We start from the raw sequence: 26829 nt of genomic DNA on the forward strand, positions 1-26829 counted from the left end.
GAAGCCCCCGGCCACTCGGAACCCGTCCAAGCCCCAGCTCCCTGAGGGTGAAGGCTGCCGGCCTGCGAACTGGACTGGTGGTTCGGACCCGGGGCTTCCGGACTCAGCTCCCCATCCGCTCTGCTGCCTCAGCCACCATCTGGGCGGGATCCGGCTCTGGTGTTTTGAGGAGGGGGTGTGGTGGTAGGAAAAAGAATCCTGCGGATTTCTGGCTCCCCCCGCTTTTTTTTTTTTTTTTTTGGCCTTCGGGGCTTCAGACTCAGGGAACTCGCTCATGGCTTTCTTGATGAAGAAGAAGAAATTCAAATTCCAAACCACTTTCACCCTGGAGGAGCTGACTGCAGTCCCCTTCGTGAATGGGGTTCTCTTCTGCAAGGTCCGGCTGCTGGATGGCGGGGACTTTGTCAGCTTGTCGTCAAGGTAGGAGCTCGAGCAGTCTTGCCTGGGTGCGGGGTGGGCGCAAAGATGGGTGCAAAGCGGGGTTTGAGGAGCGAATTCTAGCCACTTGGCAGGTGTGGAAGTGCCCCTTGGGGCCCAGAGGAGTCCTGGAGGTTATGCGTGTCTGGGGCAGGTTTGCACAAGGCAGGACTGAGTGATCTGGGAGGTCTGGGCCTGAGGGAAGCTGGCAGGGTGCGGGGCACCCACCTGCTGGTGACCAGATGGATACCTGGGGCAGGTGTCTGTTCTTTCAGCCCCTTCTCGAGGCCTTGAACACACACAGCCCACAGTAGGCCCATTCTGCAGACTTGCAGGCAGAGCCCAGCAGAGTTTGGCCTTGAAGGGCTGAGAAGGGGAGAGTATTTCAGGGCATCTTGCACCCAGCTGGCCGCTCAGGCTGTCATATGATTTAGAGCCCTTGCCAGCCACAGGTTCCCTGGCACTCCCTGATGCCCGGGAAGGTCCAGCCCCTGGGCACTCCGGGTCTGGCTGGAGGGTGGGGGCTGGATTTTGACCCGCCCAGCCCCCTCCGAGTGACCGTCCTCTTCTGGCTGGAGCTGGACTGCTTTGCATTGCAAATGCCCTTGTCACGAAGGCTGCTGCCCTCGCTGAAAGAAAGAGGCTCGGTCAAGTTTAGTTTTGTGTTCTTCCCCATCCTGCAGTCCCAGCCGCCCAGCTCATTGCTGAGAGCGGCCCGAGTTCCCAAGCTGCGCCCACTGCCCAGCACCGCCCCCCTCCCTGGGTCACATCATCCTGGAGTGTGACAGATGGGAGTTGGAGTCTCAGCTCAGCCACTTTCTGGGCCCAGTACTGGTCTCTCAGTCCCAGTTGTGGAGAAGTTTCAGCAGAGAGAGAGAACAGGGCCTGACCCAGGGCCTGTGATTCATTGGCTGGGCTGCCCCCTCGCTGGGGTGCCCCTTGGCTCCTCAGGCCTCCTTGTGAGCCCAGTTAGCTGGGGCTGCCCCGTAGTTGTGAGATGGGGTTGCCTGTTTGAGGTGGAGATACTGAGGCCCCCAAAAGAGGAAGTAAGTTGTCTGCCAGGGACCCCACAGGAGGCAGTTGTCGACTAAACTCGGCCTGTTTGGAGACCTATTGGATGAATCTATGGTCCAATGTTCCGCTGGGAGGAGAGACAGGAGGCCTATAGCCTAACCCAGATTTAGGAATCTCCGGTGTGGAACAGGGTGGAGCGTGCCTTCTCTGTGTACTTGGGCTCACTCGCTTGGGCTGGGAGCTGCTTATCTGAGGAATTCAGACAAGGGTTGCCCTTTGCTGTGGGGGTGGGAGCCTGTGATCCCGCCGGCCACACACAGAGTAGCCCAACCTTTCTGGTAAAGGGCTATGCTCAGAGCTAGGGCCTGGGGTGTCAGCCCCTCACTGGCTGGGTGACCTAGGGCAAGTTACCTAACGTCTCTGATTCCAGGAACCAGCAAGTTAAGTTATTGGTCCTTTGCACCCTGTTTAACTAGTACCTCTCACTTAACCCCTTGATTATGCCATGGAGCAGAGTGGAGGTTGGTGGGCAGGGGGGTGCCCTGTAAGATTATTCCCATTTTACAGAAGTGGAAACCGAGGCTCAGAGAAGGAGTAATTTGCCTGCATTATGGCAGCAGGGGCCAGATTCAAACTTAGGATGTGCTTTTAGCCACTACCGTGTTCTACCTTTGCGCCTTAAGTTTCTTTTTCTGTGAAATGGGAGGTCATACCCACTACTACAGTTGTGATGGGGAAAGGATAATGTATGTACCACGTCTGGCCAGGCAAATCGTTGTAGCCGCTGTGGTTACTATGGTAGAGGGGTTCAGGCCTCAGGCCCCTCCTAGATCTTGGGGGTACCAGCTGGAGTCAGCAGTGGGGGGGCTATCATCTGAGCTGAGGGTTGGGGGCAGGGTCTTGGATTCTACTGAGGAGGCAGTATTCAGCCCCAGGCTAAAGTCTCAGCTGGGCTTCCCAGGCCCTGAGGCCCCGGCCACCCTACCTGTCAGCCTTTCCATTGCCCTAAACCTGCCCCCTCATGCGGGAAAGTCTGAAAAGTTCCAGGTCTCAGCCTGCAGCATCTGGATTTCTCCCCTCTCTCCCCTTCTTCCCTCTTGGCCACAGGCCATGGATTCCCTAAACCCGGCTGAGCCTCGACAGCCGTTGCCAACCCTCACCCTAGATGAAAGCTGAGTGGGATGAGGAGGGAAGAGCTGGCACTGAACCCCACACAGCTAGGCACGAAGTGGGCTCTGGGTACCTCGCTGCTGGGCAAGCGTGGCTGGAGGGAACAGACATGTTGGGACCCGAGGCTGCTTAGAGGTGCTTTGGTGTTTTTCCAGGAGATGAGGGTTCCTAGGTTCTTACCCCATCCACTCGCCTTCCAGTTGGTCTGCAGCCTGGGAGCCCCTCCTCACAGGGCCCCCCCACCCCACCCAGAGGGCCAAAGCCCTGTTGTTTTGCAGTTGGGGTAGGGTCAGGGGTATGAGACCTGCTTAGGTGATCGGCGTACTGCCCCAACCTCGGGAATCCCCGATGTGGTCCAGACAGCGGGGGTAGTGGCAGCATGGGAGGTGTCTGAGCGAAGCAGGCCCGAGGCCCCACTCCTGCAGCAACCACCCCCCTAGCTTAGCGTGTTTCCCTGTGTGTTGAGTGCCATGGCAACAGCTGGGTACACAGCTCCAGCCTGACCCAGTTTGAGCAGGTAGAACAGGTGGCTCATTGCACTGTGTCGCCAGCCTCACCTCTCTGAGGCCTCCTTACGAACCGTGATCCTCACGATTACCAGGTTCCGTGCTGCGTGCCGAGTGTTTCTGCACACAGAGTGTCTGTTAATCCTCTCGGCCATCCGGAGGGGTCACCTGGCTAGAAATGCAATTGCAAAAATAACCATTTTATCATTAGGGTTTAAGCTGCCTTCAATTGCGCACTGTGAGACGTCAGGGACCCGCTAAACACCTAGAATGTGTGATCTGCTGAGTCCTTAAACCCCACCCCTGAGCTGATGAGGAAATTGGGGTCAGGAGACCTAAAGTGGTAGACCCGCATCACCTAGCTGGGGACTGGCAGAGCTGTGATTTAGACTTGGTGGCTGAGGGCCAGAAGCAGCTGCAGGCCCATGTGATGTCCCCAGACCTTGGAAGGAGGTTCTTTCCCGTGGGCTGGGTGCAACAGGGAAATCCAGATTGGGATCACTTCGAGGCACTGGGCTCAATCTGGTGAGATCTGAGGAAAAGGGGCCTTGGGGCCGCAGGTGGGGCTGGGGCCGACGTTGTTGCTGTGAACTCAGTGCCAGGCGTGGGCTGGCACTGGGGCACAATGGGCATTTGCCAAAGTCTCTGCCCAGAGGCCTTCTAAGCAGATGCATCCGAATGGCATCTGGGAGGCTTTCCCAGGGGTCCCAGGAGGGACGCGTCTCAGCCAAGTCTTGTGAGCTGGGAGGCCGTGGGCCAGGTCGTGGTCTCCCCAGGGCAGGCCAGGCACAGGCTTCCAGCCTTGAGCCAATCTGTCTTTCAGGCTAGAGGAATCCCAAACATCCTGAGAGGTCTCTGCGCCCGGCTGGCACTGGGCCTGCAGCCTGCCCCGTGCACGTGGCTGGTGGTGGGAGGGAACGAGAGTGAGGCGCGGATCTACCGGACAGCAAGGCCTCTGCGGAGGGGACAGGCAAAGCGAGCCTCCTGAGCCAGTGGATGGGGAAACTGAGGCTGGGGGCAGAGAAGTCACCCATTCAGAGTCAACTTGTAGGAGGAGCTCACGGCACAGCTCTGGTTGGCCCTGACCTCTGCCCTGGGTGCCTCAGAGCCCCTCTTGCATGAAGGGGCAGGCTGGGCCAGGGAGAGACCAGGGGCTCTTCCTGCTCTGGACCTCGTGCCAGGCTGTCTAGAAACAGACATGTGACTTGGGCGGGCTCTCACCCTGTGCTTTCTTTTGTGACTGCTTTCAGTTTTCAATGATTTCTTCAGTGGGATTTTCACTGGGGCAACCTTTTGAAAGGGGGCACGCCTGCTCACAAGATGGACACTGCCTTCCTTCCATGGGCCTGGCCGTGAACAGGCCGGGATGGGAGCCCTCTGAGGGTTGCTTGGGATTTGGAGGGGTCTGAAGAAGAGCCTCGGACAGGTCAGCTCTGCAGCTGGAGGCTGTGGGCCTGGGGAAGCCAGGTCTTTTACACAAACACCTCGGGCTTGGCGGGGCCTTGCCCTCCCTCCTTGGAAAAGGCCGCAGACGCCTCTCGAACCTGCTGGCCCACACAGCCGGCTCTCCCACACATCTTTGTCTGGAGATAGACTCACAGTTCTGTCTCTTGGGCCCAAGGGGACAGGGATGTGGGGGTGCAATGGGACCCCGAGGTAGGCGGGGCCACCACTTCCTTTCACAGACCGGGTGGGGAGGGCAGAGGAGGAGGCCGGCAGGCCCAGGTCCCTACTCCGCATTTACTGAGCACCCTCTTGGACCTGGGCTTCCAGAGGTGACCAGGAGCAGAGAGCCCGGCTCCCAGGGGGCTCCTCACGGCAGGGGAGTCAGGGGCAGTGCATCTGGGGGCCTCACAGAGACTTCACAGCCAGGCACACCTGGGAAGGGTCCTCCCAGGACCAACTTGGGAAGCCTTTCTGTTCAGTCATCTGTCTCCTTGACAGATGTTGACGGGGCACCCACCCCAGGCTGGACATGGTCTTTGTCCTCGTGGAGCTTATTCTGGAGTTTTGTTGCCCTATACAGGGGTCTAACAGATTTTGACAGCATAAAAAGGAAAAAAAAAAATCTTTTAAATCAGTGCATCTGGTGACAGTGTCACATGGCAGCATCTGGCCCAAGCTGCCTCTTCCGTGGGCTGCCTGCTCTGGGCTCCTCCTGACCCCTCCTCACGCCCTTGGGTCCCTGGTGGTGATCTGCCTGGTCCCCAGGGTCCCTGTGGGAGGCCTTCCTTGGGCAAGCTGGGGCCTGAGGAGGCAGGCACTGGTAGCAAGATGTCTTGCTGGCAGCCAGGTCGTGGCATCAGGCCAGTTGTGGGCTCCCTTGGGGTCAGACTGCGGCTGGTGTGCTTGGTGAGGCCTGAAGCCGGCCAGCCTGTTGCCTGGCCTTGGTGTCTGCTCCCGGGGCCTGGCCCCTGCTGCCAGCTGGCTGCACCATTGGCAGGTGCCACCCTGGCAACCCCGGCCACATGCCTGCCTGCCAGCCTGGCAGTGGCAGAGCCCTGACCTGAGGTGATCGGGCCCCGTGGAGCCAGGGCTGTTCCCCGAGGCCTGTTCCTCACGTTGAGCTCAGTTCTGGGAACCTCTCTGGCTCGGGATTCACAGCAGCATCTACACCGTGCATCTGAGGGCCTGGAGAGGCTTTAAACTCTGCCTGCTCAGTACTTGGAAGTTCTGACTTGCGTTCTGGAAGCCCTGCCTGGGCTGCTGGTGTATCTGCCCATGGATCCTGGGAGCTTGGGGACTCGGTGTGTGCAGGCTGGTGACCCTGCAGTCACTAGCCTGCTGCTGAAATGAGCAGTATATCACCCATGGCAACCAATATAGATTTATCCTCATCTCATCCCACAGCCCTGGAAGGTCTGAGCAGGGGAGAGACGTCAGATTCACTTAGAACGAGACCTGGAAGTGATGTGAGCCGCGGACAAGGGCTTTCACTCTTCATTATCCACCTGGCCTGGCAAGTGCTGGGGGTTCTGGGGACACCAGACCTGCCCCCAGGGCCTCAGTGTGCTCTGTGACCCCAGGGCTGTCCCCTCCGCCCCCAGCCTTCCGGCTCTCCATCAGGTCGCACACTGTGCCATTGGTGGCCTTGGTGAGGCCTAAAGTCACCCAGCCCATGGCCTGGCCTTGGTGTCTGCTTGGGGCGGTCGTTGCAAACCCTCAGCCTCTGCTCTGAGCTGCTTTTGGTGCCCAGGCTTGGAACAGACAGCTGTCAGATGCAGGCCTGGAACCATCTGCCCCCTCATCTGCCCAGATGTCAGTGGGGAGTGGCCAGCCCACAGTGGGGAGGAAGGAGCCCTGCTGGCGGACGCACTGCCTGTTTGGTCGGGCTGGAGGCTTGTCCCCCCCCCACAGGCCTGGGGAGGACATACCCGTCCTCCTCTGCTTCTTGTCGCCTGTTCGGCCTTGGGCACGGGCCTCAGCCCCTGGCCTCAGGAGATGCTGGGGCCTGCCCGCAGTGTTCTTGGGAGGACTCAGTGAGATGATGCCCATCAGAGGCCCAGCTCGTCCCCAGCTGAGTCAAGGCAGTGGGCTGGATGGAGCCACCTTCAGTTGTCCCCCTGGCGGGGGAACTGCCCTAGGGGCCAGGACTGACTGGGGTGCTGTCTCTGTCTCAGGATTTTAGGGGTGGTGTGGGGAGAAGTTCCTTCCGGAGGGCTGGGAGCAGGTGAGCTCCCGAGTGTCTAAGAAGCTGGGCCTCATGCTGGAACTCAGGGTCCCCATTGGGGGGTCTATGCACTTTCTTGCCTTTGCTGGCTTGAACCTGCTCTGTCTTGGGGGGCTTGGCTCCAAGCCGGGGAGAGCTGGAGTGCTCCCTTGGGTTGGGCTGGGCTAGCGGGGTGTGGGGGCTTCTACACAGGAAGTGCAGAAGGAGGGAGGGGTCCTTCTGCACAGTCAGCTGTGGGACCCTCGCTGGGAGACAGAAGATTGCTCCCCGCCAGGGCCAGGGCAGCGGGGGGCGGTGCCAAGGTCCCTGGGAGGGTGGGAGGCCCCCGGGGGGCCTGGCTCCACCCTGCCTGACTCCTCTAGCTGTTTGCTTCTACAGCTACCCTGTCCTCAGACTCCGTTTCCCCGCTTTACGTGGCCGAACTCCTGCTCAGCCCAGGAGCCCCCTCCCCTGCGAGGCCTTCCCTGGCCCCCCTTTTGGCCTTGTGCACCCCGGAGGGCCATGCCTCTTAGCTCCAGCCCCAGACTTGGCGTGGCCTCTGTTGCATCCTAGTCCTGGGGCCTCGTGCCAAGGGCAGGCACTGGCGTGGGCCTGGGACATTTCTCCCTTGGCCCTGAACCAGCGTGGGCGCTGATGGTGATGGACCAAGTGCCAGTCACCGCCAGCTGCCTGAGCCCAGGCCCTCCCCACCCTGGTGCCAGGGGTATCAGCATGTGTCAGGAGCAGCCCTCACTGCCTGCTGGGCAGCTGGGCACCGCCTTGGGGCTCAAAGGCTGCGATTGAGAGGCTGCTGGGGGCACCGGTGGGTTGTGTTGGGTGTGGAGACGGGGGCTGCTCCCAGCGGGGTGGGGAGGAGGTGGAGGCTGGTCCCTGCCCCGGCATCTGCCCTTGGACCTTGGCAACTACTCCCTGACTCTGTAACCACAGCCGACAGCCTTGTCTGCTCGGTCTGGGCTTCCTCCTCCATCCAGCAGGGCAGGGGGTGCTCAGGAAGAGGGGAGGCGGGCTTCCTAGATCAGGGCTTACCTGCCCAGCACAGGGCCAGGCACAGGGCAGCTGAAACCAGACTAAACCTGCCAAGAGGGATGGCGGTGCACGCCTGGCGCCTGGAAGGCTGCTGGGGAAGGCAGAAGTCTGGATCCTTCTCGCATGCAAAGGCGCCCTTACCTCCCACCACTTCCTCTGCGAGAGTGCCCCCACCCCCAGTCCCCTAGGACGAGTTCCTGAGCACCTTCTGGGTGTGTGTGTGGGGGCCTGTGCTGCCTCCTGGGGTTACTGCCCTGCCCCCCGCTGTGCCCCGTCCCAGGCAGGATGCTGGGCTTGGGAGTTTGGGGAACCATGGGCAAGGGGCCATGGAAAGACATGAATCAGAGCTGTATTTTAGGACCCCCAGGGGCAGCCATGGGCTTGACCGCTTGGGACTCCAGGTTGCAGGAGGGGAGGCGGCCATCAGCTGATAGGAGCAGTTTCCCACCTCTGTCATCATGGAATGATTAAACACCAAACTCCCAGCCGGCCATGCAGCAGCCGTTGCCACTCACAACAAGCATAGTGTGGCAAACAACACTGAGGGAAGGAAGCCAGACCCAAGAGCGTGCCGTGCCGGGCTGGTTATATAAAGTTCAAAAGCATTCTGATTAAAACCACCCATCCTGATAGGAGTCAGGATGATGGTGGCTTGGGTTGTGTAGGGGGGATCATGTCTGGAGGGGACTTCTGGGACCTGTGAGGTCCTGCTTCTTAGGTGGCTGGTTACGCAGGATTGCTGTGAGAGCCTGCCAGCCGTGCCCCAGTGTGTGCATGTGTCTGTGTTGAGAAACTGCCTGGACACGCCCACCCTTTTGATCAGGCCGGGCACCTGTGAGCCTTGCGGGGCAGGGGGAAGGGGGGGATCCTCTGGTCTTTCCAGGGTCTTTCTGGCTGAGCGGCCTGAACCATCCCTGCCCGAGCCCGATAAGCATCAGTTATGAGCCATAACTCCTCCTGGCAGCTGCCAACAGTCTCCTCTGGCTGGGGATTTTTCCTTCCGCCTCTTGCAAACCCTGGCAGGGTCGGCTGGGTGTGGGCCTTGGCAGTTCAGATGGAGGGTGGGCTCCCAAGGCTGCCAGACCACCGGATCTCTCTGAGCCTTGCTTTCCTCTTCTGTGAAATGGGGTGATGAGCTCCTTCCTGGCGCTTGGATTCAGTGGGTCACCCACCCTCCCCTGTCCCCATTAGGTACCCAGCAGAAACCCCGGCACCGAGTCAGGGCCCTGGAAAGGCTGGCAGTGGTGGATGTCAGTCCAGGGCCGTTATTGGAGGGGATCCAGGGGTGGGAGCAGGAAGGAAGGGTTCACCTTGCTCCCTCTCTCCCCTAATTGTTTCTCTTTCTCTCTTCCTGTGCTTCACCCCCTTCAGCAAACATTTGCGATTAGAGCCAGGCTCCTGCGCTGGGCACTGGGCCCAGCAGTGGCAGAGACAGCCATAGTCCCTGACCTGGTGCCCCTGAGTCAGGGGAGGACCATTGGATACATCAGCTCTCCAGGAAGAGCTGAGCCCGGGGCGGGAGGGGCTGCATCAGCCACTCCTGCCCGCTCTGGCCCTGACCCCTGTCTTCTCTGGGGGTGGCCCTTTGACTGGGTATTGCCCCTGAACGCAAGAGGAGGCCTGACCCAGGGACCAGGAGCAGTGGGGCCACCTGGGGGCAGATCCAGAGGTGGTGATGACCTCTCACCCCTTGATGACCACCGAAAGCTACAGCGCATGTCCTGACCACAGCTGGAGGCCGCTTTCCTGGAGGTGGAAATCTCAGCGCAGGAAGGGTCTAGGGCTGCTTACTGGGAGCCAGACTGTGGACGTCACTGATGTAGTCATCAGAGACCTACTGAGTGCCTCCCTGTGCCAGGTGCCGTCCTTAGGACGTGAGAAGCATCAGTGAGTGAAACAGAGGCCCTGCCTCCAAGACGCCTGCACTCTGGGATGTAGAAGCTTCCTTCTGTTTTCTTCTTTTTTTTTTGGTCACAGTGTGCAGCATGTGGGATCTTAGCTCCCCGAGCAGGAATTGAACCTGTGTCCCCTGCGTCGGAAATGTAGGGTCTTGACCACTGGGACTACCAGGGAAGTCCTTCATTTTCACCATACGTAGACCCAGAAGGGGAAGTAATGTGTCTGTAGTAGTTGTGAGGAGGGTGCTTTCAGGAAAGGCTCTGGGGCTGGGTAGAGGCTCAGAGGACAGGGACATCCCTGTGACTCACTCGAGTCTAGCTCTTCACGGAACTGGACTCCAGAGTTGGGGATTCCTGCCTCCTGTTTCTTCCCTTCCGTGGGTGACTCAGCCTCCACCCAGGTGTGAGTCAGCCAGGAGCGGCCTGAGCATGCCTGGGCTACCTGCCAGCCCACCTCCCGGGATGTCTGAGCCAGGTTCAAGGTCTGGGGAAATGTCCTGGTCCATACATATCCTGGGGTGGGGAAGCAGGGCCTCCATTAGGGGCCCTGCACGCCTGGTCTTCCTGCTGGACCATCTGTCTCAGTTGCTTCTGACGGTAACAGACATGTCCCCCCTTTGTGTGTGTGTGAACTCTGGTATGCGTCAGGCCCTGCTCTCTCATTCAGCCTCTTAGCAAACCCATGAGACAGGGCAGTGACTGAGGTCCAGAGAGGGTCACGTGTCCAGTCGGGGGGCAGATCCTGGCCTTGGGCCCCAGTCTGTCTGCCTCCTTCATGCTTGTCTTGTGAATGGTCCTGCTGGGGATCTCAGGGGCTCAGGAAGGGAACCCCCACCTCCCCGCCCACACGTAGCTGACCCTTTCAGTCAGTTCAGTCGCTCAGTCGTGTCCAACTCTTTTCGACCCCATGAATCACAGCACGCCAGGCCTCCCTGTCCATCACCAACTCCCGGAGTTCAGTCAAACTCATCTCCGAGTTGGTAATGCCATCCAGCCATCTCATCCTCTGTCGTCCCCTTCTCCTCTTGTCCCCAGTCCCTTCCAGCATCAGGGTCTTTTCCAATGAGTCAGCTCTTCACATGAGGTGGCCAAAGTATTGGAGTTTCAGCTTTAGCATCAGTCCTTCCAATGAACACCCAGGACTGATCTCCTTTAGGATGGACTGGTTGGATTTCCTTGCAGTCCAAGGGACTCTCAAGAGTCTTCTCCAACACCACAGTTCAAAAGCATCAATTCTTCGACGCTCAGCTTTCTTCACAGTCCAACTCTCACATCCATACATGACCACTGGAAAAACCATAGCCTTGACTAGACGGACCTTTGTTGGCAAAGTAATGTCTCTACTTTTTAATATGCTATCTAGGTTGGTCATAACTTTCCTTCCAAGGAGTAAGCGTCTTTTAATTTCATGGCTGCAATCACCATCTGCAGTGATTTTGGAGCCTCCCAAAATAAAGTCTGACACTGTTTCCACTGTTTCCCCATCTATTTGCCATGAAGTGATGGGACTGGATGCCATGATCTTAGTTTTCTGAATGTTGAGCTTTAAGCCAACTTTTTCACTCTCTTTCACTTTCATCAAGAGGCTTTTTAGTTCCTCTTCACTTTCTGCCATAAGGGTGGTGTCATCTGCATATCTGAGGTTATTGATATTTCTCCCGGCAGTCTTGATTCCAGCTTGTGTTTCTTCCAGCCCAGCGTTTCTCATGATGTACTCTGCGTATAAGTTAAATAAGCTGACCCTTTAGCTCTGTTTTTTTTATAGTTGAGGGTTCTGAGGGGAGGGAAAGTTGCTACTCTAGCCCAGCTGTGGATTCTTGCTTTGAATTTCTAGGGCCTGGGCCTGGTTTGAGATTCCGAGATCAGACAGCTGTGGGTTCAGACCAGATCTCCCAACCACACCTGGGGTAGGTGGCTTCTGTGCCTTGAATCTCAGTTTCCCTGCCTGTGATGTGGGGACAATGGTTCTTACCTCCCGGGCTTGGGGTGTGGACTCCAGGAGGTCAGGCAGGGAGAGCTGTCAGTTCTGCGCCCATTAAGTAGGCAGGAAGCTGACATGAACTCCTCTAGGAACACTTCCCCACTCTCCCTTCCACCCTAGGTTGACGAGCTTTGGTCCCCAACACCAGCAGGTCTTGCTTGATAGGTTTGGCCCAGGGTCATGCCCCACTGGCCATGCACTCTGACCTCATGTGACCACGCCTCTTTTAGGGTAAGACTGGTCTCAAGACTGCCTCTTCTCTAGTATTGAGACTTGTGAAGGGTCAGCCCGCAAAGCACAAGAACATTGACGATGCTCCTGAGAGCAGCTCTTCTGTCTGGGAGCATTTTCCCAGCCATCCTGCTTGGCAGGGGATAGGGGTGGGCTCCTGAGGTAGGGCTTGGGGGTGCAGTTCATCCCTCACCTCTTGAGTGATCTGTGGACTCCTGAGTGTATGTTTGCTCATCTGTGAAGTGGGTGGTGGTTGTGCCTGCAGAGGGTTCATGCTTGAGCAGCCCCTGGCACAAGGCAGAGTACCCTGGAAATGAGCTGGGCTGGGCCACACTTAGCTGGGGGGCACCTTCACCCAGGTGCCTGGGTTTGGACCATTCCTGGGTCAAAGCCAGCAAGTTTACTTTGGATCCCTTCCAACAGCCTGCTGTCCTCTTGGGCTCTAAGAGCAAGAGGGAGTGGCCTGTTGCGTCTGCTGAGAATCGAATCCCCACACATTCACCTGGGAGCTGCCGAGCTGCCTGCAGAGCCTGCCTCCGGGTACGGGCAAGTCTGGAGGGCAAAGCTGGGAGGCAGCGTGCCTGTGTCTGTAAAATGGAGAAGCCAGCACCTGCCCACTTTGTTTTATAAATTGTTTTAATTATTTGGTTGCGTCAGGTCATATGGGTGGTATAGAATCCTCCTGCCAATGCAAAAGACACAGGAGACGTGGATTTGATCCCTTGGTCAGGAAGATCCTCCTGGAGTAGGAAATGGCAACCCAACTCCAGTATTCTTGCCTGGAAAATCCCATGAACTGAGGAGCCTGGCGAACCCCAGTCCAGGGGTGGCAAAGAATCAGACACGACTGAGCACGCACACACACATGCACACTGGGTCATGTGGGATCTTTTGTTGCGGTGTTTGGGTTTAGTTGCTCCACAGCATGTGAGATCTTAGTTCCCAGATCAGGGATCGAACCCACATCCCCTGCTTTGCAAGGCGGATTCTTGACCACAGGACCACCAGGGAAGTCTCCACTTTGGGCGTTTTTGATCCAGCTCAAGGTTTCCGGGCTGCTGAGCGGCAGGATTCGAGGCCAGGGGCGTCTGCCTGCAGAATCCTTCCTCCTGACCCTAATGCTTTCTCACTGTGCCAGAGTGGCCCGACTTCTAGGAACTTCTTGCTGCCTCGTTGCATCCCAGGAGGAGGGGCTGGCCGTGTCAGAACCACAACCAGCTGCTTCCCCCGCACGAGGCCCTGAATTCCTGGCAGGAGCCAGATGCTGCCTGGCCGCCGCGTGGGCCACGTCACTGGAATGGAGGCTCCACCGCCCTGCAGCCCCTGGACGGCCGCCTCGTTTGCTCCCTGGGGTGGGCCCCTCCCCAGGCGGCTGGACTCTATGCTCTTCAGGGAAGCACAGGCAGATGTCATCGATTTAAATCGTTTCCTTAGGAGACTCTCGCCTCTCCTGGCCCCGGGCTGGGCTTCATCAGCCCGGAACCCTGATTGCATCAGCACGACCACTCGAAACCACCCAGGGATGGGAGATCACAGAGCCTGAGTGGCTGGAAGGTGCAGGCGGGACGCGGTGACTGCCTGGGGTGGAGGTGGGGGGGAGGGATTCTCATGATGGAGCCTTGCTCTGCTTATCTCTTGTCCTAGGGGCAGAAAGGGAGGGGCCGGGAGTCCCTGGGGTCCCACTCTGTGCTCACTCTTAGCCGGGTGCCCAATGCCTGCCTCGGAATTAACCTGGGAGCTTTTCACAAAGCCCAGTCCAGGGTCTGCAGCAGCGGTTCTCAATCAGGGATGTCTTTGCCCCCAGACAGTTGACAGTATCTGGGGACATATTTGGTTGTCACAGCTGGACTTGTGCTCATGGTAGGATGCCACTAAATGTCCTGTGATGCACAGGACACCCCCCCAAAGAAAAGCCCAGAATGGTTTCAGATGTCTGGAGTGCTGAAGTGGAGACCTGCCGTGACAGAGTCTAGTTCTGGCAGGGCCAAGGAATCTTGGTTTGTGACAAACCAAAGGTTTTTCAATGTTGATTCAAGTCTAAGAAGCTCTGTCCTCCCAGGCCCCGGCACCCCCACTCCTAGACCGTGACCATGGTTGAGCTGCTTGGCTCTCTGCTGGACACAAGACAGATGAATGCTTGCAGCCAGCCTGGGAAGGTGAGGGACTGAGGTTGGGTCAGGCTGGAGCCCTTCTGTGGCCCCCGGCCCCCCGACTGAGACCCTCTCAACTTTCCTGCTCTGAGACTACTGCGGTCTGTGCTGTGCCTTCAGCCCAGATGGCCCCGCTTTGGTCCCTATCTGCAAGGACCCTGTAGATGCGACAGCCTGTGGGCTGTAGCCAGCCTGAGGCCAGGAGGTAGCCCCCATGGTACTGACCCCTTGTCAGCTGCTTGATGGAGTCTGGGGGCAGTGCTAAAGCTCTGAGATCTTAACATTTTCTGGGCAGTGAGGCTGGTCTGGGCCAGGAGCTAGGGATGTGCCAATGAGGCGCCCTTGGGGAACCACGGTACCCCGACTCTGGGGGGAGGGGGCTCTTGCTGTGAGCCCCAGATTTCTCCATATGAAAGGCTAAGGATGGTGGCTCGCTTCCGGCCTTTCAGTTGCTGGGAGCCTGGGAAGAAGCGTTTGCTCCACCCAGGTGTCCACTTTCCTTCCTGCTTTTGAGGGGCAACAACACGGGGAAGAAGTGAAGGGATGGCCGTGGGTCAGCCTCTGACCCTATTCTGTCCCGCCTTGGTTGGGCTTGTTCTGCCCCTCCCTGGACCTCAGTTTCTTCATCTGTAAAATGGGACCAGTGCTGGCACATACCTCCTAGGACTGTGGTAGAAGACGATGCCTGTGTATACAAAACATGTGTCCTGTAGAACAGGCTCAATGAGAGGGCTGGGTTTTACTGCTGATTAAAGATGAGCCTGGAGGCAGGAAGACATCCTCAACAAGAGTCCTGCTCTGTACAGCTCTTGTCGTGAGTTCCGGGGAGGCAGTGCTGGCCGAGAGATGCCCTGTGCCCCCATCTGTGTGGGGCCGCAAAGGTGGTTGGCTGCCTTTCTCTCGGTCCCTGATACACGGTGGGACAGATGCTAGGATGACGTAGTCACCACACCCCCGCACCCCAGATTGGCAGAACTCTTTGTACTCCCCCTTGGGCTGAGCAGAGGAGAAAGGAGCTGGACGTGGCCCAGTGGGTCGCCAGACAGCCCCACGTGGTGCGCGGGGTCACCCTTTCATAGATGCAGTCCTGGCTCCTGGTGACAGGCCTCCGGGTCACTCATGCACCTCACCCTCACCTGCCTGTTCCCGCCACCCCCCCAATCTCGGCCTGTTTCCTTCCAGGTGGTCCTGGGCTCTTCCCACCACCTGGCCTGTCTCCTTGCGTCTTTGTCCAGCCAGCACAGCATTGAAGTCCCAGGTGTGGGGTCACTGCCCCGGACCCAGTCAGGCCCTGATCTCTTTAGCTCACTTGCAGCCCCTTCCCTTCCTAGGATGCTGGCAACAGTTGTCAAGTCACTTTTTGTGTAATTGGGCTTTCCTTGTCACTCAACTGGTGAAGAATCTGCAGTGCAGGAGACCTGGGTGGGTTGGGAAGATCCCCTGGAGAAGGGAAAGGCTACCCACTCTAGTATTCCGGCCTGGAGCGTTCCATGGACTCTGTAATCCATGGAGTCACAAAGAGTCAGACACAACTGAGTGACTTTCACTTGACTTTTGTGTAAGTGTGTCTCCTCACTGAGCCGGGGGCTCCTGAGGATGTCTGCTCTGGTTGTGTACCCCCTGCGCACGCAGGCCTGGCACCGAGCCGGTGCCCACAGGGAAGCTTTGTGGGTGCATAAGAGAGGCCCTGGTCAGGATCTGGGGCCAGGGGAGCTCTGAGGGAGACACCAGCCTGGTAGGGTGCCCTGCTCTATTTCAGGACAGCCCAGAAATAGCTGAATTCTGTCACTGCGAGGGCCACCGGCAGGCTGTGGTGGGTGGAGAGGCCTCGGCCTGCCTCTCTGAGGTTTGGACGTCTAATTGTATATCTTAAAGCTAAAAACGAAACTCCCCTGTAAACCCAGTGTCTGTAATTACCTGTCCCTGGCAGCATGGACTCAAACCTTAAAACCCCAGGCGAGGGAGGTTCGGGGCCATCTTTGTCTCTTACAAGGGGCTGCCCAGTCCTGCCAGGAGGATGAGTGTTGGCCCAGGCCTTGAATCAGGTAGGTGGGCATTCAAATCCTTTAGGCTTTTGACCAGCCCTCCTAACCTCACAGAGCTTCCCTGGTGGCTCAGACACGGTAAGGTATCTGCCTGCAATGTGGGAGACTCACGTTCGATCCCTGGGTTGGGAAGATCCCCTGGAGAAGGGAATGGCTACCCACTCCAGTATTCTTGCCTGGGAAATCCCATGGACAGAGGAACCTGGCAGGCTGTAGTCCATGGGGTCACAGAGGTGGACACAACTGAACGACTGACCCTTCACTGTTTTTCTAACCTCAGACGCTTTTCTCATTTTTCAATTTCAAGTTCAATTACAGAAACAGTTCTTGGAGAGGCATGAAGACAGTGGCCCTGCAGTCCCTCACCCCACACTAGCCAGACCTGCCCGAGCTCCCTCTTTCCCTCAGCCTCCGTCCCTTCCTGCCCCTTTGCAGGTGGAGCGGGCCGCTCAGTTTGGGGACCCACAGCCTAGGGCTCTCAGTGGTGTCCTCTTTGGGTTTGGCGCTAAGCCACGTTAGCAGGGGAAGCGGGGTGGGCGAGTGGATGCACAGCCCTGTGTGTGTGCTGTTGTTTCCTTTTTAAACTTTGTCTGACTCCCCTGGGTCTCAGTCGCGGCCCTTGAACTCGTAGTTGCGGCGCATGGAACCTAGTTCTCTGACCAGGGATCGAACCCAGGCCCTTGCACTGAGAGTGTTGGGTCTTAGCCGCTGGACCACCAGGGAAGCCTCCCAGCCCTGTGTGTTCTTAACGAGCATCTTCTGGATGATTTTTCGTCATAGAGGCTCACTTGTAATTTTTTCTGCTCTCCCTGTTCCCCTAGTCCTGCTCACCGCACCTGGGGAGTCAGGAATGTGGGCAGAGATCCACATTGCCCGCACAGACCCCATCCCTGCCCCCACCCTTTGGGCCACAGTCCATTGACTCATGGCTGGTGTCGGGCGGTGCTCAGCTTTCAGCATCCTGGTCACCTTCAGGGCCCTTGGCAGCCCCGAAGCGGGGGCCCTTGCTATTCCTGGGGGCCATTCCCCATGGTGCCTTCTTGGCCTCCCTAAACACTCCAGGCAGATGCCCACCTCAGGGCCTTTGCCCTGACTGTTCCTCACTCCTGGCTTGTTCTTCCCGCAGGTGTCTGCGTCGTCGTCACTCTCAGCTCCCTCAGCGTTGTGCTCAGGCGTCCCCTTCCCATCAGCACCTTTCTGGCCGTCTTGCCCTCAGGCTCCGTCCTCCACAGCACTTCCCACCATCTGTGTTTCTGCCTCATTTCGTCTGCCTCCTTCCTACTGCCAGACCATAAGCCCCTTGAAGGCAGAATTTTTTCGTTTTGTTCACTGTTTATGTTCTTAGGTCCTTCAGGAGTACCTGACACCTAGTAAGTGCTTCATGAGAGCTTCTTCTTCAGTGAATCAAGCCCTGAGATTTCCTTAAACCTGGCTAAGCTCAGCTCCCACCTAGGGCTCCTGGTCCTCTGCTTGGCATCTTAATTCCTGCTATTTTTTTTTTCTTAATGAATGCCCCTGTCCCCACCCTGAGTCTATATTCATCTCCCCCCGTTATCCCTGCCTGTGCCTGGGACCCCTGACCACCTGGCTGGGGTCCTGGCTCCCTCTCTCCAGAGGGCCCTGGAAGCGTCTGCAGGGCTGGGTCCTGGCTGTGCCGTCCCTGGCTCTGGACACAGATGGGCCCCGAGTCAGGACCGCGCTCTGCTCCTCACTGCTCTGTGACTGGGTTTCTCAGCCTTTCTGAGCCTCATTTTCCTCATCTGTGAAGTGGGCCACCGTAATAGCCAGTGCTGAAGAGTTCTGGGTAGCACACAGTAGGCCCTCAGGGAATGGCCGCTGCTGGGTGCTTGTTTTATCCTTGCCATGACCTCCTGGGGTGCGCCAGGGCGAGGCTCTGTGCTTCTTCCCTTGGGAGTGGCGGGACTTAATAGTGTGTTTAGAGCCCTGTGGAAACACGAGGGGGGCGCGGGACTGATCCCGTGAGCCCTGCCCCTCCCACCTTCCCACAGTGGGAGAGGAAGCCGCCTGTCACCCGAGCCTGGGAGGGGTCCCTGAGGCTTTCTCTGGCCAGGCCTGTAAGAACCACGGTCAGGGAGGCTTCCTGGCCCGGCGTTCCCATGGCAGACTCACAAAGGGGAAGGGAGAAAACGCACAATTCGATACCGGCTTTCGTTCCCAGACACTAATCCTGATTCCTCTGGGTGTTTCAACACGCCCGGCACTGTGAGCTTCCTCTTCAGACTGCAGCAGCTGCTGCCGTTCCTGGGCTGGCTCAGGCCAGTGGAGGGGTGGGCGGGGGTTGAGGGTCTGCTCTGGCGCCCCGGCTGCCCCCTAGCTTTCCCTGCTTTCAGGCTTGGGACTTCTGCCCTGTGGGAAGTGGTCTAGTTTTTGTGCCCCTCCACCCACCTCCTCCAGGAATCCATGGTGGCAAGACCGAGGGACTGTCAGGGGGAAGGCTCACGGGTTCTCACCACGGTCCAGCATGACCTAACCCGGCTCCCTCCACTGCCTCATCCCCTCTGCTCCCCTCCCCAGTCCCATTCAGCCCCTGAACCCCCACGCTGCTTCTCCAAGTTTGTTTCTACCTCGTGGCCTTTGCACTTGCTGTTCATGCATCAAGACGGCTCTTCCCCCCAGTCTTTGCTCAGCCCACGCCCTCACTTCACTGCAGACCTTGATCAGACATCACTGCCACAGGGCTTTCCCTCCCCACCTGCCCAGAGGAGCAGCTCCCGGCTTCTCATCTCCATCCGGTACCCCCCACCCACCTTCCCTGTTCCCTGCGCTCCATTTTCCTCTCTATTTGAACTACCATGCTTTTGTTTGGGTTTCGGTAACTTGTTCTTTGAGCTGCAATTCACAAACCACACAGTTCACCCATTTAAAGTTTTCTGTATATTCACAGAGTTGTGACTGTCACCGCAGTCTAGTTTAGAAGGTTTTCATCACCCTAAAAAGAAACTCCGTACCCATTAGCAGTTATTCCCATTTCTCCCCAGCTCCCCCATCTCCCGGCAGGCGTCAGTCTTTCTGTCTCTTACGGGTCTGCCTCTTCTGGACATCTCTTAGAAACTGAATCACACAGTGTAGGCCCTTTGTGACTGGCTTGTCTCATAAGCAGAATGCTTTCAGGGTTAGTTCACACTGCAGCATGTCTAGGCGCTCTTTGGACGGCTGAATAGCGATCCGCTGTTCGGATGTATCACACTTGATGTGTCCACTCACCAGCTGGTGGACATCAGGTTTGCGCTCACTTTTTTGGCTGTTACGAATAATGCTGCTGTGTACATCTGTGTACAAATTTTCGTATGGACATATGTTTCATTTTTCTTGGCTTTATACCTAGGAGTAGAATTGCTGAGTCATATGGTAACTGTAGTTTAACCACTTGAGGAACTGCCAGACTGTTTTCCAAAGCAGCTGCACCATTTTACATTGCTGCCGGCAGTGCACGAGTGTTCCAGTTTCTCCATATCCTCATCAAGGGTGGTTATTATCCACCTTGATTATAGCCGTTCTACTTGGTGTGAAGTGGTCGCTTGTTACAGTTTTGATTTGTGTTTCTCTGATAGTTACTGATGTTGAGCATCTTCTCGTGTGTTTATTGGCCATTTGTATATCTTCTTTGGAGAAATGTCTCTCTGCCTATTTTTAAATTGGGTTATCTGTCTTTCTTTTTGAGTGGTAAGAGCTCTTTATATACTCTAGCTACAAGTCTCTTATATATATGATTTGCAAATATTTTCTCTTGTTCTGTGGGTGTCTTTCCACTTTTTTGATGGTGTTCTTTGAATCACAGAGTTTTAAAATTTTTATGAAGTTCAGTATATATATATTTTTATCTTACCGCTTGCACTTTTGGTGTCATAGCCAAGAAACTTGCCTCACAGATCATGAAGCGTTACCCCTATGTTTTCTTCTAAGAGTTTTATAGTTTTTTGCTCTTCAGCTTAGGCCTTTGATTCATTTTGAGTTAATTATTGTACATGGGGTGAAAAATGGATCCTACTTCGTTCTTTTGAATGTGAATATCAGTTGTCCCAGCAACTTTTGTTAAAAAGGCTATTCTCCCCCCCATTTGTACCTTTGTTAAAATTAATTGACCATAAATGTGAAGATTTATTTCTGGACTCGCAATTCTATTCCTTGAATCTGTATCTATCCTTATGCCAGAACCCCGCTTTCTTAATTATTGTAGCTCTGTGGAATTTTTGCAGTCAAGACATGTGAATCCTTTACTTATGTTCTAGATTGTTTTGATTATTCTGATCCCTTGCATTTCTAAGGTTTAGGATCAACTTTTCAGTTTTCGGTGGCGAAGTCAGCTGAGAGTTTGGTAGGGATTGTATTGAATTTTTAGACCAATTTGGGAGTACTGTCATCTAAACAAGATTAAATCTTTCTGTCCACGACTATGGGATGTCTTTCCACTTAGTTAGATATTCTTGAATTTCTTTCAGTAAGGTATTGATAGTTTGTAGTTTTGCAGAGCATATGTTTTATACTTCTTTTGTTAAATTTATTCTTTTTGATACTATTGTAAGTGAAAGTCTTTCATTTCATTGTGGATGTCCACTAGTATACAGGAGGTCCTTGATTTTTGTATATTGACCTTGTATTCTGCAACCTGGCTGAATTCACGTATTCTAATAGGTGGTGGCTTCCTTCGGATTTTCTGCATAGCAGATCAAGTCACCTGCCAGTAGAGGTAGTTTTAGTTCTTCCTTCCGGCAGAATGTAAGCTGGTCACTGCTGCGGCAGAACAGGGACTGGCACACAGTTGGTGCTCAATTATTTGATGAATGAAGGAAGAGGGCCGCCACGGCTGGGTCAGAGGATGCTCTGGCCTGGGGCCCCCACTTCTCCTAGGGCACCTGCTTCCTGCCCGTTGTCCACCAGCGGGTCAGGAACTCTCCCTTCCTCTCCTCCTCCTCTCGAGCCCTGACGTTTTCTGTCTGTCCCCGGTCTGCTGGGGTTGCTGGAGCTCACCTTCCTAACAAGGTCAGAGCATCTTGGTGATTGAGCGCCCCTAGACTCCAGCATCTTCATCAGAGAAGACATGTCTCAGGGGGCCTCCCTAGGCCTGGCCCTTGCCGGGCGCACCTCCCTGAATGCTCTCAGGTGCCCGCAGTGAGTGGCTCCTGTGCCTGTTTCACCGATGCTGATGCAGAGGTTGGGCCCCAGCCTGAGCTGCACAGTGTGAGGTTGTGAGCCAGCCCGGGTCTGCCTGGGCGCCTCATGTTGCTTCCATCACAGCCCTGGCAGGACGTGGGGAAGCCTTGGTCCCATCCTCAAAGCCTCGTGGGGCCAGAAGGGAGCTCCTCATAGAGGCTTGGCTCGGGGGCCTTCATCGGCCGAGAACCCAAGAGTATGTTCGTTTCCCACTTATGCAGTTCGCTCTGCTGGGAACTGTCTCCCCGACTGGCTACTCCCCTTCCCTGCATTCGGATCTGCGCCTGGATGCCATCTCTGCAGCTAGTAGCCTTCCTAGCTGACTCATCCCTTCCCCCACCCTGTCCTGGTGACACTGAGTCATCACTGGGGTGACTGGCAAATGTCAAGTCTGTGAATCCGGTCCACTGCAGTGTCCAGCACCCGGCACATACTTGGGACTCAGAGACCCAGATAGATGCCTTAGGGGCCAAGCATGTTGCAGCTGGCCCCACGACCTTCGTGGGTTTCACGTGCCAGCTTCTCCTGAGCCGCTGACCAGTGAACCAAGACGATGGCTGGGCATTCTGACCCTGTAATTGGCCAGCCCTAATCTCGGATCCTGCTTTGCCCATCTCTGGGGGGGTGTGACCTTGGGTGGTCTCCAGGAGCCTCAGTGTCCTCAACTGTATAGAAGGGGCGGCACAGAGTCTGTCCCCTTCCGGAGTTGCCGAGGGAAGCAGGTGTTCAGGAGATGCTCAACCTGTGCTGACCCTCTGCCCTCAGGCCCCAATCTGGCCACTAACCCGAGCCCCTCCAGTCTCCAGGGGGTGGAGCGGTCACTTCCTCAGCTGTCCGCTCGGCCGTTCCTGTTAGATGGGATGAGGCTGGAGATAATGTCTCTCACGTGGGCCCCTCCCTTCCTGAGCACATCCTGCCCTGCGGGGGTGGGGGGTGGTACCTCATCTCCTTCATGTGAGAAGTCACAACTACTTGCACCCCCCGACTTGAACCTCCAGGGCCACCGCAGCTGGAGAGGCTGGGGGAACCACTCCTGCCGGCCCCCACTCACCCCCCTGGCACAAGGCACCTCCCCAGTGGCAGAGGGTGCTGAACTGGGGGGTGCTTGGTCATGCTCCCCAGGCCCAGGAGGAGCTCCAGGAGCTGGAAGGCCAGCTTGTCGCCCCCTACCCCTGACCCAGTGGGGAGGACACGCCTGTGGCACAGAGCCAGGCGGCTTGGGTTCGAGTCCCTGTTCTGCTCTACTCGTGGTGGGCCTTGGGCTGAAGTCTTAGCCCCAGAGGTCCCGTTTTCTTTGAATGTGGGCTTGGACTACTGACGGTAGCTGCTGCAGACGATTGCGGGGAGGGTTAGCGTGACCGTGGCTCGCCAGCGCTTGGAGCAGGCTCCAGTGGCTTTGGATGGTGCCTGGCCCATAGGAAGCGTGCTGTGAGTGTTTGCTGTTGTTGCTGTTAGTACTCTTATCATCGCGGTTACTCCTGGTGAAGAAGGGGGCTCTGGAGCCAGGCAGCACTGGACTGAGGGCGCACCTGTTTCCTGGCTGGGTGATATGGGCAGTTTATCTAGCCTCAGTTTCTTCGTCTATGAAAAGGGCTGGCAGTCCATCCCGGGAACACCTTTGTGAGGCTCACTCGAGATAGCCAGCGGCAGTGCAGCAGGAGGGGGGACGTGGCAGCCAAAGGAGCTGTCTGAGGCCCCAGAACAAGGTGAGGGCTGGGGGGCAGGCAGTGCTGGAAACACACAGCTGCCCGCTCTCCCCCGACCAATGGCCCAGCCTGCTCTCACCCTCGCTTGCCTTGTGGTTTTTTTCCCTCTTTTTATCTTGTTTTTGTTGTTGTTTTCATCACACTTCCACAAGCAGATTCTTGTTATGAAAATGCAGTCACTTTGTGATACAAAGTGAAAAGTGAGAGCTCCCCCGCCCATCCCCACAGGGGGCAGGGCCCTCACCTCCCTGAACGTGGGCCCCCCACCCCTTGTGCCCGCAGGGAGGAGGTGCAGGAGAACTGCGTGCGGTGGCGGAAGAGGTTCACCTTCGTGTGCAAGATGAGCGCCAACCCGGCCACCGGCCTGCTCGACCCCTGCATCTTCCGTGTGTCTGTGCGCAAGGTGAGGCCGGTCGGGGGCTGCCAGGACCACCGGGCTGGTGCCTCTGGGCCCATCCCCTGAGTCAGGCTACCTCATTTCCTGTCCTCCTCCCCTGGGGGTCAGGTGGGGAGGAGGGCAGAGAAGATTGGGAAGACCCGTGAGGTCGCTGGGATTCCCTAGCCATCCTGATCTCCGTGTCTGTTTCCCTTGCAGGAGCTGAAAGGTGGGAAGGCTTATTCTAAGGTAAGCGGGGCCAGGTGAAGGGGCAGTGGGGTGGGACAGGATGGGACAGGCATGAGAGAAGCTCTAAGAAGAACCTCCAGCCACCTCTCTTGCCCCAAACAGAAGACGCCCTGCCCTCTATGAGATGTATTAGTTTTTGGAGATATCTTTATTGACAGCCTCTGCGTTTAACGTAAAGGCAGCGGATGCTCATTGCAGCACAGATGGTAGAGGGCTTCCCACCACGTACCTCCCTCGGCCTCCTCACACCCTTCCAGACCTCTTAAGAAAACAAAAATGCCTGAAGCGGGGGACTTCCCTGGTGGTCCAGTGGCTAAGATTCCACACTCCCAGTGCAAGGGGCCCAGGTTCAATCCCTGGTCAGGGAACTAGATCCCACATGCCTCAGCTAAGGCCCAGTAAAGCCAAATCAATCAATAAATACTGTAAAAAACAAGCAGCAGAAGAAAAATGCATAAACTATCTCATACAGAGCAGTGAATAAAACAAGTGCATGTGGTTTAGAGGATCATACGAGGAGCCCCCATGGGTGTACCTAAGCACACGCAGGTGATAGGATTTTTAAATTCACAAGAGGAACTCGTCCTACAGATTCTGAAACCTTTTTTTTGGCTACCCAGTACAGCGCGGGCATGTTTTTGTGTCATCACAAGTTTCCTTTTGCTTTCTAACAGTGGAGGGTCCCTCGTCTGGCTGGGTGAGGGGGGCTCATTCACCCCCGCGGCTGCACGTCTGTGTGGTGGGCAGGGTTCCCCTCGCCCACAGATACGTCAGGCCTTCCTGTTTAAAGCCTTTTCCACTGGGGAAAGTGGGGGAAGACGGGTCTGAAAGGGTTACCTCTGGCTTTGAGTCAGCCTGCTCTGCCCCGAGCCCCCTTTCTTGTGGGGCCTCTAGCCCACCCTCTGGGGCCCGGGGAGGCACCCAGTAGCAGGGAGGTGGGCTCAGTCAGTCCAGAGGGGACATGCCTTTGTCTTGCCTCACCCTGCGTGGAGAGCCTGAGGCAGGCAATAAGCGGAGTGAGTCCCTTCCCACCGACCAGAGCTCAGGAAGTTCAGTGGGCACGGCCGTGCCCTGCGCCCTGTTCCAGGTGCCAACACCCTGCCCAGTAGCAGAGGGCAGGGTGGCTAGAACCGGGCTGCGGAAGGTGCTCTTAGAGTGGAGATTTCTCCTCCTGGTGACGCACATGGGTGAAGGACAGCCAGGGAAGAAAAGGCCAGCTAACAGCAGGAGCACCCACCTTCCCCCCTCACCCCCACAATCCTGCTGTGTCACCTGTCAGGCCTCCCAGGCCCTTCCCTTCCGTCACAGGCTCGTGTGTGCGTGCTAAGTCATTTCAGTCGTGTCCGACTCTGCAGCCCCACGGACTGTAGCCCACCAGGGTCCTCTGGCCATGGGTTTCTCCAGGCAAGAATACTGGAGTGGATTGCCATGCCCTCCTCCAGGGGATCCTCCCCAGCCAGGGACTGAACTTGTGTATCTTAGGTGTCCTGCATTGAAAGGCAGGTTCTTTACCACTGGACCACCTGGGAAGTCCCACCACAGGCTCAGGTCCCGTTAGTCAGAGGAAGAAACTGAGGCCCAGAAGGGTGGTGAGATCTGACACTGATCAGGCTTCGTTTCAGTCCTGGCTCTGCCGGATAAGGTGTGTGAGCCCCTGAGCAGGTCACTTGCCTGCTCTGAGCCTTAGTTTCTGGATCTGAAGCATGCGCTCTGCACTCTACAGTAGAGACTTGTGTGCAGCAGGTGCTCAAATGAATGTCCCTGCTTAGCTTGATTTGTCCTCTAGGTCCCTAAGCCCAGCACCCACCCCCCACACCCCAACCTCCAGATCTGGCAGATGTGGCTTCCGCCCAGGAGGCCTTCTCAGCTCATCCACCCTGTTCTTCCACTTTCTCACTTCCCTCCCCACCCTGGGCTCCCGTCTGCATCCCGTGACAGCTCGGGGTTCCCACCAGCCCCTGGCTCCCACCCCCACCAGGGTCTCCCGCCCGCCCAGCAGAATGCCCCCCACCCATCCATCCACCCACCCCAGCGCCAAGTTCCCACGGGCCTGGCCTGCCCTCCTGCCTGCTGGCTCGGTGGCTCCCACAGCACGGCCTTGTTTCCCCGGGAACAGTGCGTCTGTGTCGCAGACAACAATGTCCTTTCATCTCGGGCGCTGCCCTGGTGCACGCCGGGACGCGGCACAAAGGGTGCTTTGTGCAGCCCAGGGATGTGAGCTCCTGGCTTTGCCACGCGGAGCCACCAGCCGGGGCCCGTGTCCTTGGGTGCCGGTTATGCAACAGTCCGTCGGGGCTGCGGGGCGGGCCCAGGGCTCCGGCCCCCCTGCCTCCGGCCCAGCTCACCCTTGGGCCACCAGCGCTGTGCCCACACTCCCCTCAGCCTCCCACCCTCTCCTCTGTCCCCCGCTCAGCTGGGCTTCGCCGACTTGAACCTGGCAGAGTTTGCAGGCTCAGGCTCCACGGTGCGCTGCTGCCTGCTGGAGGGCTACGACACGAAGAACACTCGACAGGACAACTCCATCCTCAAGGTACCAGGGGCTCCGGGCCTCATCTGCCCCTCCCACCAGGGGCAGGGGCAAGGGCTGGCCGCCTCCCTGTTGGAGTCCCGTGGGGAGTTGCAAGGAACACAGGTTCTCACCCCAGACGGACAGCGAGAGACGCTGGGAAGACGTGGGCCCTGGAGTCAGGAAACCCCCCTTGGAGGCCTGACTTAGCCACTGGCCTCAGTTTTGCCCTCCATAATCGGGGCTCAGGGAGTGGACCCCAACAGTCTCTTGTGGTGAGACCAGCAGGCCTCATCTCGTGGTGCCCAACCACAGCCTGGCAGGGAGTGGTGTCTCTTCCTGGCCCCAGTTTTGCACAGGAGGGGCTCCACCTTTGGGTGGTCATCCACCCAAAGGCACAGCAAAGCTGGCACCTGACTCTGCAGCCCAGCTCCTAACCACGGCCGCGCATGACGTGAGGCCACCTGAGCTCCAGGGCACCGGGGTGTGGACAGACCTGCCGTCCCTGCACCCAGCAGACCCGGGCAGCCGCCCCGAGGGCCCAGCCACGTGAAGGTTTCCGGGACCGGGGCAGCACCCTCCCCCCGGGCAGCTGCCTCCTGAACCCCTATGGACAGAGATATCGGGGCATCCGCTGCCAGCTCACCTTTCTTCCTCATCTCCACACCCTTCCACCTGGCTGAGAAAACAGTCTTGTGTTAACCACAGCCCT

At 57.3% G+C, this 26829-nt stretch overlaps 1 protein-coding gene across 1 annotated transcript in view; it reads left to right on the top strand.

The window, feature by feature from the left end:
• Positions 1–274: 274 nt before the first annotated feature.
• Positions 275–26829, top strand: part of EEIG1 (estrogen-induced osteoclastogenesis regulator 1) — a 33991-nt gene continuing 7436 nt past the window's right edge. Inside the window, exons 1-4 of the mRNA XM_068975222.1 lie at positions 275–420; positions 23269–23389; positions 23582–23611; positions 26025–26141. Of these exons, the coding sequence (XP_068831323.1) occupies positions 275–420; positions 23269–23389; positions 23582–23611; positions 26025–26141 (414 nt within the window). The remainder of the gene's footprint in view (positions 421–23268; positions 23390–23581; positions 23612–26024; positions 26142–26829) is intronic.

This window comes from Capricornis sumatraensis, chromosome 1 (assembly GCF_032405125.1).
Source record: "Capricornis sumatraensis isolate serow.1 chromosome 1, serow.2, whole genome shotgun sequence".
NCBI classification, from domain to species: domain Eukaryota; kingdom Metazoa; phylum Chordata; class Mammalia; order Artiodactyla; family Bovidae; genus Capricornis; species Capricornis sumatraensis.